The following is a 16,987-nucleotide window of genomic DNA, read 5'->3' on the forward strand; positions in this document are numbered from 1 at the left end:
GGTGCCTCACTACCTATGCCCTTTTTGGGTAATCTTCATTTCTCCCCGGGTCTTTCAGCCACCTACCTAACTAGTTGGTCTTCAGTGGGTATTTCCCGCATATCTCACTTAATTACTGAGAGCGGTATACGATCTTTCATGGATCTCCAACAGACATTTTACCTCGCACCCTGCTCATTCTGGGCATACCTTCAACTCCTAAAGAAATATATTAACACAGCTCCTCATGAGCAGAGGGGCTTGTTTAAAATATACACCTGCAGTGGTCTGATAAACAGGTATTGCTCATAACACAATAATCATATATTCCTAAATATATGTATAAAATAAGATAAAAACTTCCAAAATATAGCTGGAAGTTTTTTTTAATCTTATTTGATACATTTGTATGTGTAATTAATAAATAATATAATTTTTATATCAAGCTGTTTTACTAATCTACCTTCAACTCCACCACTATATTCTCTCTCTCACTGCTGATAGTTCTTGGTGGTCTCCAACTAAATTTGAGCTCATCTGTATGGCGGAGGCATCGCCTTTCTCTATTATACCAGATGTGTCTAGCAGCTTCATCTATTGTTTTGCCTCCTCGTGTAAGTGCTTGCCAGAATTAATTACCGGGGGAGTTGTCGGAAAACCAATCTCCCAGACAGGGCTATTTTTCGGGTAAAATAGGTGTAGGAACTGTTGGTGGAGCTACTGGGGGGGAGCTATAGAAAAGCAATTTTATATATATATATATATATATATATATATACATACAGTCAGGTGCATAAATATTGGGATATTGACAGAATTGTCATATTTTGGACTCTATTCACCACCACAATGGCTTTGAAATGAAACAAACAAGATGTGCTTTCACTGCAGACTTTCAGATTTAATTTGAGGGTAATTACATCCAAATCAGGTGAACGGTGTAGGAATTACAACTGTTTCTATATGTGCCTCCCACTTTATAAGGGGCCAAAAGTAATGGGACAAACTAAACACTCCTAAATCTAACTTTCACTTTTTAATACTTTATTGCAAATCCTTTGCAGGCAATTACAGCCTGAAGTCTGGAACGCATAGACATCACCAGACGCTGGGTTTCATCCCTGGTGATGCTCTGCCAGGCCTCTACTGCAAATGTCTTCAGTTCCTGCTTGTTCTTGGGGCATTTTCCCTTCAGTTTTGTCTTCATCAAGTGAAATGCATGCTCAATCAGATTCAGGTCAGGGGATTGACTTAGCCATTGCATAACATTCCACTTTTTAGCCTTAAAAAACTCTTTGGTTGCTTATACAGTATGCTTCGGGTCATTGTCCATCTGCACTGTGAAGCGCCGTCCAATGAGTTCTGAAGCATTTGACTGAATATGAGCATATAATATTTCCCGAAAACACTTCAGAATTCATTCTGCTGCATTTGCCAGCAGTCACATCATCAATAAATACAAGGGAACCAGTTCCATTGGCAGCCATACATGCCCACACCATGACACTACCACCACCATGCTTCACTGATGAGGTGGTAAATTTTGGATCATGAGCAGTTCCTTTCCTTCTCCATACTCTTCTCTTCCCATCACTCTGGTACAAGTTGATCTTTGTCTCATCTGTCCATAGGACTGTAATGGCTTTTTTAGATGTTGTTTGGCAAACTCTAATCTGGTCTACCTGTTTTTGAGGCTCTCCAATGGTTTACATCTTGTGGTGAACCCTTTATATTCACTCTTGTGAAGTCTTCTCTTGATTGTTGACTTTGACAAATATACACCTACCTCCTGGAGAGTGTTCTTGATTTGGCCAACTGTTGTGAAGGGGTTTTTCTTCATTAGGGAAATAATTCTTCTTTCATCCACCACAGTTATTTTCCGTGGTCTTCCGGGTCTTTTGGTGTTGCTGAGCTCTCCGATGCGTTCTTTGTTTTTAAGAATGTTCCAAACAGTTGATTTGGCCACACCTAATGTTTTTGCTATCTCTCTGATGGGTTTGTTTTGATTTTTCAGTTTAATGATGGCTTGCTTCACTGATAGTGACAGCTCTTTGGATCTCATATTGAGAGTCGAAAGCAACTGATTCCAAATGCAAATGTCACACCTAGAATCAACTCCAGACCTTTTACCTGCTTAATTGATAATGAAATAACGAGGGAATAGCCCACACCTGTCCTTGAAATAGCTTTTGAGTTGATAGTCCCATTACTTTTGGCCCCTTAAAAAGTGGGAGGCACATATAGAAACCGTTGTAATTCCTACACCGTTCACCTGATTTGGATGTAATTACCCTCAAATTAAATCTGAAAGTCTGCAGATAAAGCACATCTTGTTTGTTTCATTTCAAAGCCATTGTGGTGGTGAATAGAGGCCAAAATATGAAAATTCTGTCAATGTCCCAATATTTATGCACCTGACTGTATATATATCTACTATATAAAAGCAAAAATTTGTCCTTCTGTCTTTCTATACAAATCCACAGTTTACAAACAAAGATTATGAAATTTTACATACAAGCATATTAAAACACGGCGGAGGCAACTAACAAAATTTGAAATCAAAATTAATTACTGCTAATTTTTAATTAAAAAACGCAATCTTTGCATAACAGGTCAGGTACGGAATTAGAAAAGGATTTAGCTTATCTACTATTTTTTCTTCTTTAGCTCTACTATCTACTATATAAAAGCGAAAATGTTTCCTTCTGTGTCTCTATACAAATCCACAGTTTACAAGTTTTATTGGTTCTATACCTCAAACACCAAAGAAAAATAAAAGCATTGTCCTGTTTGGTTTATTGTTATATGCAGATTTGGACACCATTCTTCTTGGGCCATCTGCAAGGTCAATAATAAAAATGTTAAAATGTTATTTTTGTTTAATTTCATAAATTTATTTTATAACATGCATTTTGCTACATACTAAGGAATTATGGAATTTTATTCTGTAGCATATAATCTAAGTCTCTGAACATCATTTACTATGGCTCTCATGTGGAGTTTACAGTACCTTTTAAATGTTGTATGAATTTATAACCACTATTGATATTAAGCCAGGCTTATTATGAGTCTGAGTATAGTTAAAATTGATATCTGTATCCATGAGGAGAGATCTATCTGATTTAGAATCAGGCCCATAAAGATGCCAACGATACTGGGATGCAAAAACGCAGCTCTGCAGCATAAATTTTATTACACTTGCTCATGCATGAGCTTACACAACTAGATGGTGTCAACCAAACTTTTTTGTCTACCTCCTTGGTTGCTGGACCGCACTATGGAACACTCAGAGGCTACTTTTGGTTCATTCCTTTGTCAGTCCCTGAAGGGTAAAACCGATTGGATGAATCTTATACAACGTTGAGACCCTGAATGCCAGAAACAGCTGCACAAGGAACTGGAAGGAGTTGCTGTTCATTTCATAGTGCGATCCAGCAACCAGGAAGTACACAGTCATCCTGCTATCAGAGCAACAGAAGCTCTTGGTCATTAATGACAGTTCAGATATCCAACATAATACTTATGCTTGTCTGTCGACTTCGGTCCAAACAGGGCCGTTCAAGACTTGTAACAACATGCCACCAACACCACAGCTTGGCTCACAGATATGGCTCACCCTCCCCCCACCTGGAAAGGGTATTTAAGGCTTACCTTTAATGGAATAAACATTACACCTGTTCACCGGGTCTAGCGTGCGTGCCAGAGCACTGCGTATGCTCACTCCAGCCTGCAGCCCCGTTGTTAACATCATCTCACGAGACTACGCAGGTTCCTGCTCAGCCCAATCATGTGACTCCACAACTATTCCCATAGATCTAATGACTTAGCATGCATTCCATCCAGTGTCATGGCAACCATTAGGTGCCGTAACTACACTTTTTCTATATCAACCGTGTTCATCACATTAACCCTATATATCCCTTCTCAAGTAAAATCCCTTCCAGCGGAGGATTGGCAAGGCAATCTGTGAAACATAAACCCCACTAATAGAATTCACAAAATAAAACTAATTATACTGAAAAAATAATAAACGCCTAACAAATAAAGACAGAACATTAATACTACCAATATTGACATTAAAAACATACACAAATGCAACCTTAGGTAATTGCTTTCGATTATTTCGATCGGACAAACGAAACATCTGACAGTTATTCTACCTACAAAGAATGCTTTAAAAAAACATTTTTTAGGTTTACCTCACCAACGAATGCAGGACATACTCAATAATGATAAACATTAACACAAATACCACCAGACTCCTTGTCACAGAAAACATCGATAATTTATGCTTTCATTCAACCCCTTCAGGGCAATAGTGTTCAAATTGAAGATCCATCTCGCTTCCCTTTGCAACAAGGCCTTCTCACGGTCACCACCCCTCTCAAACGTTGGAACATGGTCTATAAGCATACTTTTCAGCATGGATATCTGGTGTCCCATCTGCATAAAATGGCAGGCCACCGGTTTATCACTTCTACCATCTCTAATGGCTTGCCAGATAGACATACGATGATTCACCATACGTTCGCGAAAACTTCTCACCATTTTGCCCACGTAGTAGAGACCACATGGGCACATCAGTATATAGATCACAAAGGTGGACGTGCATGATAGTCAGTATTTAATTCCAATCTTGGCCCCTGTGTGTGGATGGGCGAATTCCTTGCCAGGGATCATACCACTGCAGGTTGTACAACCTAGGCACCGAAAGCACCCTAGTTTCTTTCTCTGCAGCCATGGGTTCTCCATTTTCTTATTAACATTTTTTGTTGGTTTCATTAAAAGTTGTCTCAAATTTGGACTCCTTCTAAACACCACAATTGGCTGTTGTGCCGCACTCCTAAGTGCCACATCTGTACCAATGATTGGCCAGTATTTTTTCACAGCCTTAGTAAAGCTTGTAGCTCTGGTGTTATACTGGGTGGTCACTATCATTATTCCACTTGATGTCTTTTCCCTCGGTTTATCTCTCACCTGATGGATATGGCGGGCTCTCCTCAAACAACTTTTAATGACTTTCATGGAATAACCCGGTACCAAAAATCTCTGTACCATGTCACTTATTTGAACCTCTGCCAATTCCTTCTCAGTGTTGTTGCGTAAAACTCTGATGAAATGTGACGTGGGATGTGGGAGGCCCTCTTTTAAGGCCTTGGGGTGGTGACTCGTTGCGTGTAAGATAGTATTCTTATCTGTGATTTTTGGAAAGAGTGTGGTCCCCAATCTTTTATTTTTGCTGTTAAATATAGAGACATCTAAAAACTCTATTTTATCTGCCTGCACATTACTGGTAAACCTAATGGGGCTCTGGAGCTCATTTAATTCCCTCACCATCTGATGAAAGCAGTTACTAGTACAACACCAGAGGATCAATATGTCATCAATAAAATGAAAATAGTGCAGAATGCTGGGACCGTACCTGGGGTATATATATTTACGCTCATACTGTGTCATATATAGATTAGCATACACAGGCACCAAATTCGAACCCATCGTGGTCCCAGCATTCTGCACAAAAAATGAGTCACCATATTGAAAATAATTGTTTTCCAACACACAAAAAATAATATCACAAATGAAATCAATCGGAGGCCCATCAAAATTGGAATGTGACAGAATATCTCTCACTGCCTCTACTCCCTGTATATGTGGTATTACCGTATACAAGAATGTGACATCTAAGGTGGCAAACCATAAATCATCAGGGTTATCACCAATCTCATTCAGTTTAGACAGTAAATCTGGAGTATACTTAATGTAGCTCTCACTACTGGAAGCAATTGGCTGTAGTAGGATATCAATATATTGTGTAAATTTTTGGGAAATAGAAGATCTGGCAGACACTATTGGACGACCCGGTGGCTGTGTTGGAAACTAGTGAATCTTGGGTATGGTTTAAAAAATCGGACAAACTGGATGATTAGTTGAAAATGTCCTAGCTAAATATTCATCCAGGTATCCAAGGGACACTCCCAATTGTATCAATTAATCAACTTTAGATTTTACTGTCGATATTGGACCATTCACTGCCCTTGTAAACACTCCATTGTCACTCAGTTGTTCTCTGATGTCTCTATCATAATAGTCAAAATCCAACACAACCACTGCACCACCCTTGTCCGCCAGTCTTATCACAATATCATCAATGGCCTGCAAAGACGGTATAGCCTGGCTCTATTTAAACAACAAATTGTGATAAACTTTTTGTCGAATATTTCCATCAACATATTCCTTCTCCACCACCCGAAGAAAAGTTTTAATGCTGCTGTTAGTGGAGACAGGATCAAAAGTACTTGAACTATTGCTCAGATTGATCTTCTGCTTTTTTACCTCAGACATACTGTCCTTAAAATGTTCCCTTAATCTCAATTTTCTACCCATTTTGTACAAATCAACTGAAAAATCAAAATCGTAGCTTTTATGGGTGGGTACATAAGTGAGACCTAATGCAAGAACCGAAATTTCTTCCTCAGTCAATTTATATCTCGATATTTTCATACATTCTCACTCAACATCTTCTCCTGTTCCTTCTTCCTCCTCACCCCCCTCCTCGTGTGGGACCTCTTTCTTCCTCTAAATTCTCTACCTGTCCCATTTGGGGATTCCCTAAACGCTGGGTGGAACGCATGCTAAGTCATTAGATCCATGGGAATAGTTGTGGAGTCACGTGATCGGAGTCACATGATCGGGCTGAGCAGGAACCTGCGTAGTCTCGTGAGATGATGTTAACAACAGAGCTGCAGGCTGTAGCGAGCATGCGCAGTGCTCTGGCACGCACGCTAGACCTGGTGAACAGGTGTAATGTTTATTCCATTAAAGGTAAGCCTTAAATACCCATTCCAAGTGGGGGGTGGTGAGCCATATCTGTGAGCCAAGCTGTGGTGTTGGTGGCATGTTGTTACAAGTCTTGAACGGCCCTGTTTGGACCGAAGTCGACAGACAAGCATAAGTATTATGTTGGATATCTGAACTGTCTTTAATTACCTTGATGGCTGAAAATACATACAGCAATGGTGGTTTTGTACTGGGTGGTGAATATTAAAAGGAACAGTGTAATGGACATTGTTATTAAGGAGTTGTGCTTTCATTCTATTTGGATATACATTTACTGAGCAAATAATCCGGCACTCTTCCAAATCAGTAACAATGGATCCAGGTGCCCTCAGAAACAATCGTGTAAAAGAAAAAAATACTATGGCACTCCGGGATTCGAACACGTCAAAAGTGTATTATATCATACCAATAGCTACCACAGTATTTTTTTCTTTTATAAATATATATATATATACTGTATATAGTATTTAGAAAAGAAGGCACTGAAAAGGTCCTTTAAATAAAACTTATCTTCTGGAGAATCCATTTTGGCCTAGGACATTAAGTCATATTTAATGAGAGGTTCAGGAACTGAGGGCCTGATTCTGACCCACTCGCGAGCGCTGTACGCTCGCAAGCGGGTCGATGGTGCCTAAGTGCACAATGCGCATGACGGAGGGAGCTCCGTCGTGCGCATGCGCGAGACCTGGCGAGCGACGGGGTAGCCGTCGCTTGGGGTCTCGCACCAAAGGGTGGGCGTGCCGGGGGTGTGGCTGCCAGACGGAGGCGTTCCCATGGGAACGCCTACCGTCTGGGTCCGGCTCCACTGACATCACTAGTGACTAGTGATGTCAGTGGGAGTGATTTTGGCTCTGATAGAGCCAAAATCACTCCAGGGCTTGCGGCAGCGAGACCCTACCGCAGGGTCTCGTCGCAAGCCCGATGGTCGCGATGCCCTCCTCTGACTTCACTGCTACCTGGTATACCTGGTTAAGCTTTAAAGAGACTGCGGATTATGCTACTCTCACTGCCTTCTCTCCCCTCACTGTGCCTTAGCCGACACAGATTGCGTTTTCCTCCCCTCCTTTTCTGTTTAATCTCTTTTCTTTCCTTCTTTTCTTTCTGTTCTTCCTTACTTCTTCTATTATTGTTTTATATTCACATTTCATCTGTTTAGCAATGTACCATACTACCAAAACAGGTCTTTTTCTAATTACCTGATTGTATCAAATCCAATAGTTCACCTTTTGTATTTCTTCTACAATTTATCTTTCTTATGTCCTGAATGGGTTATTTATGGCCATATATTTGTTATGCTGATTTTGTGGCGGTAAATTAATTAATACCTTCCATACTCTCATAATAAACCAGAGCTTTATATAATACTAATCCTAATTATTATTATTAATGAATACAAAATATGATACACTCTATGGGGCTGATGCAAAGTCGAATTTAAGTCAGTTTTGCGGACAGATTGTGCATGTTTACGTACTGTGCATGCTCCAGAACCGCCTGTACTTATCTCAATGCCATTCAGAGTCATACGCTATTAAGTTGCATCTCCACTGAAAGGGCATAACTAGGTAGTAGTGGGGTGTTCGCACATAGGCTGAGATTACTGAGATTAGGTTAAAATCGAGACAACCAACTGCAGGCTATGCAGAGATGTATACAACAGAGGGAACAATCCTGCAGCTCACCAGCTGTTATAAAAGTACTGGAAGTGCCAACAGGTTGGGTGAGACTCATAGTTCACCGACAGCAAGAAATCCACTGGTTGTATTATATCTACTCTGTACAGTATAGACCTCTGCTATTGCATATACTCTGCTAAATCCTGCAGAGCCTTTATTCATCAAGTCAAATCAATTATACACAAATACAGCCTCTCCGGTAATCAGAAGTAATTATTTTTATATGTAGTAAGTACAAAATGTACAGTATCATTGTCACTTTCAATGCAAATCTCTATAAACATCCCTGGGGTGCTCAAAATATGACCCCCCAGCTGGTGTGGAACTACACATTTTAACATACCCTGCCACAATTTTGCTATTAGGGCATAGGCAAACACAAGGGGGGGGGGGGTTCCAGTTACCCCCTTTCCTCAGCCCAAACTATGATGACCACAATATACATAGCATATAATACTGCATGTTTTAAGATCCCCTCAGTGTCACAAATGAAATAATTAGCACCACCTGTTGATCTTTTAAAATGTGTGAGCCAGCAATTAATACACCTGTGCACCAACTAGGGGATCTGGAAAACGTGCACTGATATAGACCATCTATTGTTCATTATATTAATACTGTATAATAATACACTATCCAGTGCATAAGGAGACCAATCTGTACATATATGTCCAGGGCAGTGAAATGTTCTTTTGCTGCTCCCCCAGGCTACCAGACAGCTCAAATAATCTGGAATGGAGCCCACATATGAATTAAAAACAGCTCAGGCAGGATGACCCTACTGCTCATATAATGGCATACTGCGATTGCTGGTTCAGTGTATATGGCAGAGTTATTACATACACTATACTGAATATGATGTTTATTTTAGCTGGTTAATTATGCCTTTCATGGACTGGCCACACTCGCTTCAAAATCAAGCATTTGGAAACCCCTCTCTAGAAATCCTGCGTTTGCCACTGCAGGGAATATTAAAACTGTGACAGGGCATGCTGGAACATGCAGTTCCACAGCAGCTGGAGGGCCACATGTTTAATAGCCCTGCGTTAGAGCAATAAATCATAAATAATATTATGTAAACCACTAGACTACTATACTTTGATTGTTCTATAATATTCCAGTAATCTCAGCAGCATATATGTGTCTGTGACCTGTTTATTTTGCACTAACAATGTTGCACTTACCTTTACAGAAGGAAACCGAGCTTGCCTTATTGCCAATTCAATGCCACCGGTGGCGTCCATCTTGTGCCCTTGTCCAGTGGCATACAGTCCAAGCTACAGTAGTCCCTAGTGATAAGGATGGGACTGCTAGTGAATGCAGAGTACCTTCTCTATGCTTACTGAACTCTGACAGTTGCACAGTTAGATATCAGCAGTTCATCCCAGTTATCTTATATTAAACACACCCTCTCCAAGGTACTGTCACCCAATAAATTGCATTGTCTATTCAGATACAGTGTAAAAGTCTAAAGTATTATCAGATAACAAAATTACGCTTCCCAGTCAACTTAGTTTATGGAAGATAAAGGCTACAGCAGGAGAATAAACCCAGCATAAGCATTAGGAGCCTTTCCTGCACAATTTCACTCAAGTTATTGACGATGGCAATTTCTGCATGGTTTAAGGTTAGTGAGGGGTACTGTGCCACCAGTTAATGGGAGAAGTTATCTGGGGGTATGGTGGGTGTAGGTAGAGGTGGGCAGAGGGATTTATAAATCCTGTTTCTCAGCTGGGCTATGGATGTTGTATAAACATTATGATGTGTCTGTTGGCAGATGATTGTCACAGTCTAGATCCACTCAAACAAAAAGCAAAATTATCTTCTGGAGCCCAGACGATCAATGGATGGCAGCGGGGAGCCACGGATAATGGTTCCAGAAAATGGACCTTACTGCAATATAAGTGTACACAACATCTGTTATACTGTCAGGTGAGAAATCATGATTACTTTACCAGGAAAGCAGATTAAAAAGTAGGCTAAATACAGTAAGAGCGTAATATCAAACAGATACAGACTGTCATATTTTAGCCTGTGAAAGACGCACCAGTTGCAGGTGCTCGAGGACTGTAAGAAATACATGTTGGTGATAATGAAGGTCATTAGCACTCCCTGTTCTTATAGATTGGCTGATTGTAAATTCATTTGTTGATAGGTGCTTTCTTTCTTGCAAGTGTATATGTTATTGTGTGCATGTTTTAGCAATTTGATTTTTTTTTTCCATACATGAGATGGACAGTTCTACCTCCTGTATTACACAGGTAGGTTATTGAAACCAAACAGCAAATGTGTATTTTTCAATCAAAACAAATGTTTAAAAACATAAGTGTAATGGGGCTCACATATCAACAATCTATCGGCACAATGCTGTGATTTGCTGATAGATTGAGTAAAAACTTTGTCAAAATCCAACATGTTGGAAATCCTTAAGGTGCATACACACTAGACGATATGCTCCCTGAGCGATATCGTCTAGTGCACAGGTTCTCAAACTCGGTCCTCAGGACCCCAAACAGTGGATGTTTTCCATGTCTCCACACTGAATCAAGTGAAATAATTAGCTCCACCTGTGGACTTTTTAAAATGTGTCAGTGAGTAATGACTACACCTGTGCACCTGCTGGGTGACCTGCAAAACGTGAACTGTGTGGGGTCCTGAGGACCGAGTTTGAGAACCACTGGTCTAGTGTGTCCCCGGCAGGGTGTGCTCAATGTCGTTCATGACATTGAGCACACCCGCTGAACGATATCATTAACGATATCGTTCAGCGCCGGGCTCTCTTCCCCCATTCCCCAACATGCAGCAACCTGATGACATCATCAGATTGTGCTGCATGTTCAGGCGATGGACAAAGTTGGAAACGACCAGCGGGAGTGCGCATCGCTGGTCGTTTCCGACATAAAAGTGCACGATTTGTGCACGATTACTGAGCGATTGCACGATTACGATGTCGTAATCGTGCAGTCGCTCTGTAATATCGCCCAGTGTGTACCCACCATTAGGGCCTCATTTATTAAGGAGTTTTATCATACAAAACGAGTTTTAAAACTTGTTTTGTATGATAATGGTGCTCCAGCCAATCAGCTCCCAACTGTCATCTGTTTAAAAAACAGTTGGGAGCTGATTGACTTGAGCGCCATTTATTATACCCAACAAGTTTAAAAACTTGTTGCATATGATAAAACTCGTTGATAAATAATCCTTTCCAATTCCAACCCAAAAGTGATCAGAAACAGTGATACAGGGATTTTTAACATGTTGGGTTTTGAAGATAGTCGGAGAAACGGATATCAGGGGAATCTGGCAATTGATGTATCGGTCCCTTTAATGTATGCAACATACTCTTGACGTTAACCAGGAGCATATGCTACTGGTGCAGAACTGTGTGCACTTTGCAATGTGTACGTCACTCTCAGCATATAATGTAAATCCCTGTTTTTATTTTGTGTAAATTACATTCAATATACATCTGCTTCAGTATGAGTTTATGCCACTATCTTCATAATAAACACTAGAACCAGATCCTCATAACTAAGAGGAGATAAACATTTTTTTCATTTTTGTAGTTCATCAGACTTCGCTCATAGCACTCATTTCAAAATGTTATACATTTTATCATCACATTTCCTGCACATTCTCTCTTGTCAAACATGGGAAAGTGTGTAATTATGTACCCCCCAAACCTTCCAGACATGCCTGTGTATATATTATATAAAGTGACAGTTTGTGGCTCAAACCTTATTGGCTAAATACTTTAATCCACCATAAAATATTTGTGTATAAAATAATACAAAAACAGATTATTGACCAAAGGCTTGTAATTAACTAGCAAAGTGTACAACGTTGTCTCATCTCTGGTTATTACAGAAAACAGAAAAAAAAACAATCAGCAGTTTCCGCATGTTTTATGCATCCCTGCAATTTTCCAAAGGCTGAAGGCATGAGATAGCAAGGATATCTCCTGCATACAGCTATGTAACGCAGAATAACGCAGTCCCTACTATTGGCAATGGGGATTTTATGTTTCAGCAATTTACAAAGATCCTAGATGCTTAGATTTTTGGAGCTTGGCCAAGTTCGCTATCTCCATCTTCAGGTGGCGTTAGAACTTGTATAGGAAAATGTTTTGCTTTTTCCTGCCAGAGAGGGATCTTCTAATCCGTCCCCAGCTCAAATATTCTTTATGGCTGTTTCTAACAAAATATCCTCATTAATTAGAATCCTATTTCACAAGGATATCGCCAATTACTTGGAGTCCTCCAAGAATTACTGACTGTTTTTGGTTCTTATTAGGAGTATCTATACAGACTATTATACATTTGCTAGGCTGAAACCATAGGCATTTCTTTGAAAGGATGTAATCCGTTTTCTTTTTGTCACTGATAGTTTATAATGAAACAATAATTTATACATAATCTGTAGTGAGGGATTTGTTTGAGTCCATTTTAATTAATTGTGTGTTATTTGTATGCATTTCACATGTGCAATATATTTGTTGTTGACTAATTGTTTTTGTGTATAAAAAATATACCAATGTTTTATGATACTGGCAGTTTATATTGCATATAAGTGTAATGTTTGGTTTTACTATAAAGTCATCTAGTGTTTTTATCCTCCCCCCTGCAGTCTATAGTGTGCACATTCCTATTACAGATACCATCTTCACCGCTGTGATAAGCAGGCAGTGAAGAAGGTTTAAATAGATGAAAGTTATCGCTGGGACAACCTCTTATGTGGTTGGTAAATAGCCACATGTATTAATCTGTTCTCGTTGCCAATAGTGGCAATAACAAATATTAATGCGATGAAAATGCAAACATTAACAAACAGGCTCCTAATTATTGCAAATTACATCTGTTCTATCTGACATACTCTCCAGAATTTTACATTTCAGTGGCTCTGTGTTTGAAGTACTGGACTTTCATCTCGGCTTTGATATGTGGATGTGACACTGACATATGAGTAAAGTGTAAACATACAGTAAAAAATGAACACTTCTTTGCACATAGAACCATTCAGGAAAAACATCAGTCTTTTTTTTAAGGCATTCCAGACTTACTGCCCTGTTTGTTTTGCATAAATTGTCCTGTCTAACATACTTTTCGACTTTACCTGTTGTTTGGTCAGCTATTTTGGTTTTGACTTTTGACATTTCTGAAAAAGGGATAAGAGCAAACAGTATGAGGGTAAAATCTGAACCTTTCTGTGAATTAACCTGCAAATATCTGTTATTAGCAGAATTCTATTGAATGCTCTCAATATAGTACAGTCGGGGATTTAGTTACCATTCTGGTGATCGGGTAATCCCAGAATCCCAGAGCCAGAATCCCGACCGCCGGCATCCCGCTAGTAAGTATTAGAGTTGGGGGAGGGTTAGGTTGAGGCATTAGGGTAAGGCACTAGGGGAAGGGTTAGGCTGCAGGAAAGGTAGGTTAGGGGAGGGTTAGGGGTTAGGACACTTACCTATTTGGTTTGGGATTCTAAATGTCCAGGATCCCACTGTCAGTATTCTGTTAGCCGCTATCCCGACCGCCGGGATCTTGTACCCAACCCGTACAGCAGCTACAGTCAAGTTGTGGTAGCATGAATTAGCATTATATTGTATCTATTATTGAAGTTTAGCAACTGTTAGTAGAGGAGCTGGCCCTCCAAAAATTCCAACAGAACAAAAAAATCAGGAGGAGCGCTGTTCACCTGCTGTATAATATCTATTTATAATAATAACACATTAAAATGACATAGTAAGTAATAAAAAAACAGACATACATATAAGTATAAAACATATCTAAATACAATTGCAGTTAACAGTACAGGTTGAGTCTCCTATATCCAAATATTCTGAAATACGGATTTTTCCAAAATACAGGATTTTTGGAGCACTACTGAGATAGTGATGCCTTTGCTTTCTGATGGTTCAATGTACACATACTGTGTTTTAGGCACAAAATTATTAAAAATATTGCATAAAATTACATTCAGGCTGTGTGTATAAGGTGTATATGAAACATAAACAAATTTTAAATATGTAACTATGTACACAAACTTTGATGAGCAAAATTATTAAAAATAATGTTTAAAATTATCTTCAGGCTATAAAGTGTATATATAACATAAGTGCATTCTGTGTTTAGACTTGGGTCCCATCCCCTAGAAATCTCATTATGGTGTGCAAATATTCCAAAATACAGAAAAATCTGTTAAAAATACACCTGCAGCAGCCACCTGCAATCCAAAGGGTTCTTAGTAAAAAAAATAGTGATTTTGCACATTTTATCACCTTCTCTGAGATGAGGAAATCTTTTTCACCAGTTTCTGCCTATGGAGTTTTCGCACGTGCGAACACTCCGGCAATTGGATAGCGCGATAAGCACGTATGCGCGAAAAGTTCACACCCACGAATGCTTTTTGACAAAAGTGACTTTTTGGACCTAATTAAATACAGCCCTTGGATGGAGATAAAGTGGACGGAAATAACGTACCAGCCAACCAGCTCCTGTCATTTTTCAAACACAGCCTGTGACATGGCAGTTGGGAGCTGATTGGCTGGTACTTATCTCTGTTTGCTTTATCGCCATCCAAGGCTTAGTACATAGACCCACAGCCTGTAACGTGACAGTTAGGAACTGATTGTTTGGTACTTTTTCCACGGCTTAGTATTTCTCCCCTAAAGTCTGGTGTGCATGATGGGTCTTGTTGCCCTTCTATAAAGAGAGAACCACAGGTTACTCAATCCTGTCAAAGAAGGACATTTATGGGAGAGATGTAACAAAACTTCAAAAAAGTTGAGAAGTTGCCCATAGCAACCAATCAGATTCTGTAATTTTATATGCTGTGCTAGATAATTTATAGCTAGAAGCTGATTGGTTGTTTTTGCATGGGCATATCTTTAATGGGTGCAGGGTGTGCAGTACACATGGGACCCCCTGCACACCCCACACCTATACATTATACTTACCCCCCCGGTGCCCGTGCTGCCAAATTCACAAAGAAAATAACAGCCATTATTTTCCTGAAGGTTTGTGTATGCGCAGTAGGGAAATCACTGGGGACATGGCATGGGCGCCATGCTCAAGGAGGCCTGGGCATACGCAGTGGGCTCTTTCAATGACAAGACAAGAGAGGGGGGCCAACACAAAGGCTACACATGCATCCCATCCTCTCTTAAATTGCCCCTTTTGCCATGGGCAACTTCTCTGTTTTATCTCTTTGGAAGATTTGATATACCTCCCTCTATAACTGATAATTTAGTAAATGTCTCCCAATTAAAAGGGGCCAGGAAAGATAAGATAGACAGTAATTCTCATAAACAGCCAAACTTAACATAACCTCACCCTCCTGGACGTCATGTAGGCAGGGCTGTAATTAAAATTAACCCAACATTTTAAATGAATGAGTAATGATGTACCCCACATGTTGATGCCCCTCTATCTAACACCTTCCCCTTCAGCAGTGTCAACAAAACCACCATAAATCCATCTATATACAGTATATTAAATACAGCCCTGCGTTTATGTTTAGATTGCTGTATAAGAGGCTGAAGAAGGACTCATGATATTTGCTAATATTAGAGGCTAAAGGGGAGGCCTAATATGGAACCATTGGAAGTCTTTGCTATGAATGTGGATCCCGCCATTTTACTGTACAAGTCTAACCTTGAGGATAGAGCAAATCTTAAAGTTTTAAGTGTTGATTTTAAAATCCAATGAAAGGTACATTTGTTTTAAAAAACTAAACATCTGACTGATTGCTATAGTTAAAATTCCCCTTCTCCCTACTATAAGTTTCCCTGATGACCCTGGTTCCATTTCTTGAATAACATAATTTAGGATGCACTATTAATAATGTATTAATCTTTGCTCAGTGAACGTGTTGGACCCTGGTGGGATGTACAATCATATTACAAAAAATGGACAAGAACAATATTAAGGGATGTTTCCTTCTACATGGAAAGCGGCCAGATCATGGCGATTCTGGGAAACTCAGGTAATTGTCAGTGAGAGATGAATACACCTGTGCACCTGCTGGGTGACTTGGAAAACGTGAACTGTGTGGGGTCCTGAGGACAGAGTTTGAGAACCACTGGTCTAGGATATGGCTAGTACAGCCAATGAGCCTGAATGCATGGATGAATCGATAGATTCTGTATACAGACAGACAGACAGATTCTGTAGATAGTTGAAATAGAATAATTAGTGCCAGTAGACTAATTTATTTTTCTTGTCTATGTGCATAATATAAACACCTAATAATAATAACAATAACTCTTTGTTTTTAGGGTCTGGAAAGACAACACTTCTAGATGCAATTTCTGGAAGGATAGGACATAAAGGAACATTGCTCGGTGAGGTTTATTTGAATGGGTCTCAGATAAAGAAGGAACTATTTCAGGACTGTTTTTCCTACGTCTTACAGGTAATATTCCACAAATATTTATGATGAATAGATTTATACTTCCTGTCTTATTTCCATCTAGCCACATTCAGCTCAGACAGCCC

The 16,987-nt window shown here is 39.7% G+C and overlaps 2 protein-coding genes across 2 annotated transcripts in view; one reads left to right on the top strand and one right to left on the bottom strand.

Moving 5' to 3' along the window:
• Window positions 1-9,736, bottom strand: part of ABCG8 (ATP binding cassette subfamily G member 8) — a 37,238-nt gene extending 27,502 nt beyond the window's left edge. The window contains exon 1 of the mRNA XM_088477441.1: window positions 9,677-9,736. Within this exon, the coding sequence (XP_088333567.1) occupies window positions 9,677-9,736 (60 nt within the window). The remainder of the gene's footprint in view (window positions 1-9,676) is intronic.
• Window positions 9,737-10,335: 599 nt separating this feature from the next.
• The window catches only part of ABCG5 (ATP binding cassette subfamily G member 5), a 59,081-nt gene continuing 52,429 nt past the window's right edge, over window positions 10,336-16,987 (top strand). Inside the window, exons 1-3 of the mRNA XM_088477520.1 lie at window positions 10,336-10,424; window positions 16,354-16,475; window positions 16,768-16,904. Coding sequence (XP_088333646.1) covers window positions 10,336-10,424; window positions 16,354-16,475; window positions 16,768-16,904 — 348 coding nt within the window. The remainder of the gene's footprint in view (window positions 10,425-16,353; window positions 16,476-16,767; window positions 16,905-16,987) is intronic.

The sequence above is a fragment of the Taudactylus pleione genome, unplaced genomic scaffold (genome assembly GCF_031769625.1).
Source record: "Taudactylus pleione unplaced genomic scaffold, aTauple2 ptg000201l, whole genome shotgun sequence".
NCBI classification, from domain to species: domain Eukaryota; kingdom Metazoa; phylum Chordata; class Amphibia; order Anura; family Myobatrachidae; genus Taudactylus; species Taudactylus pleione.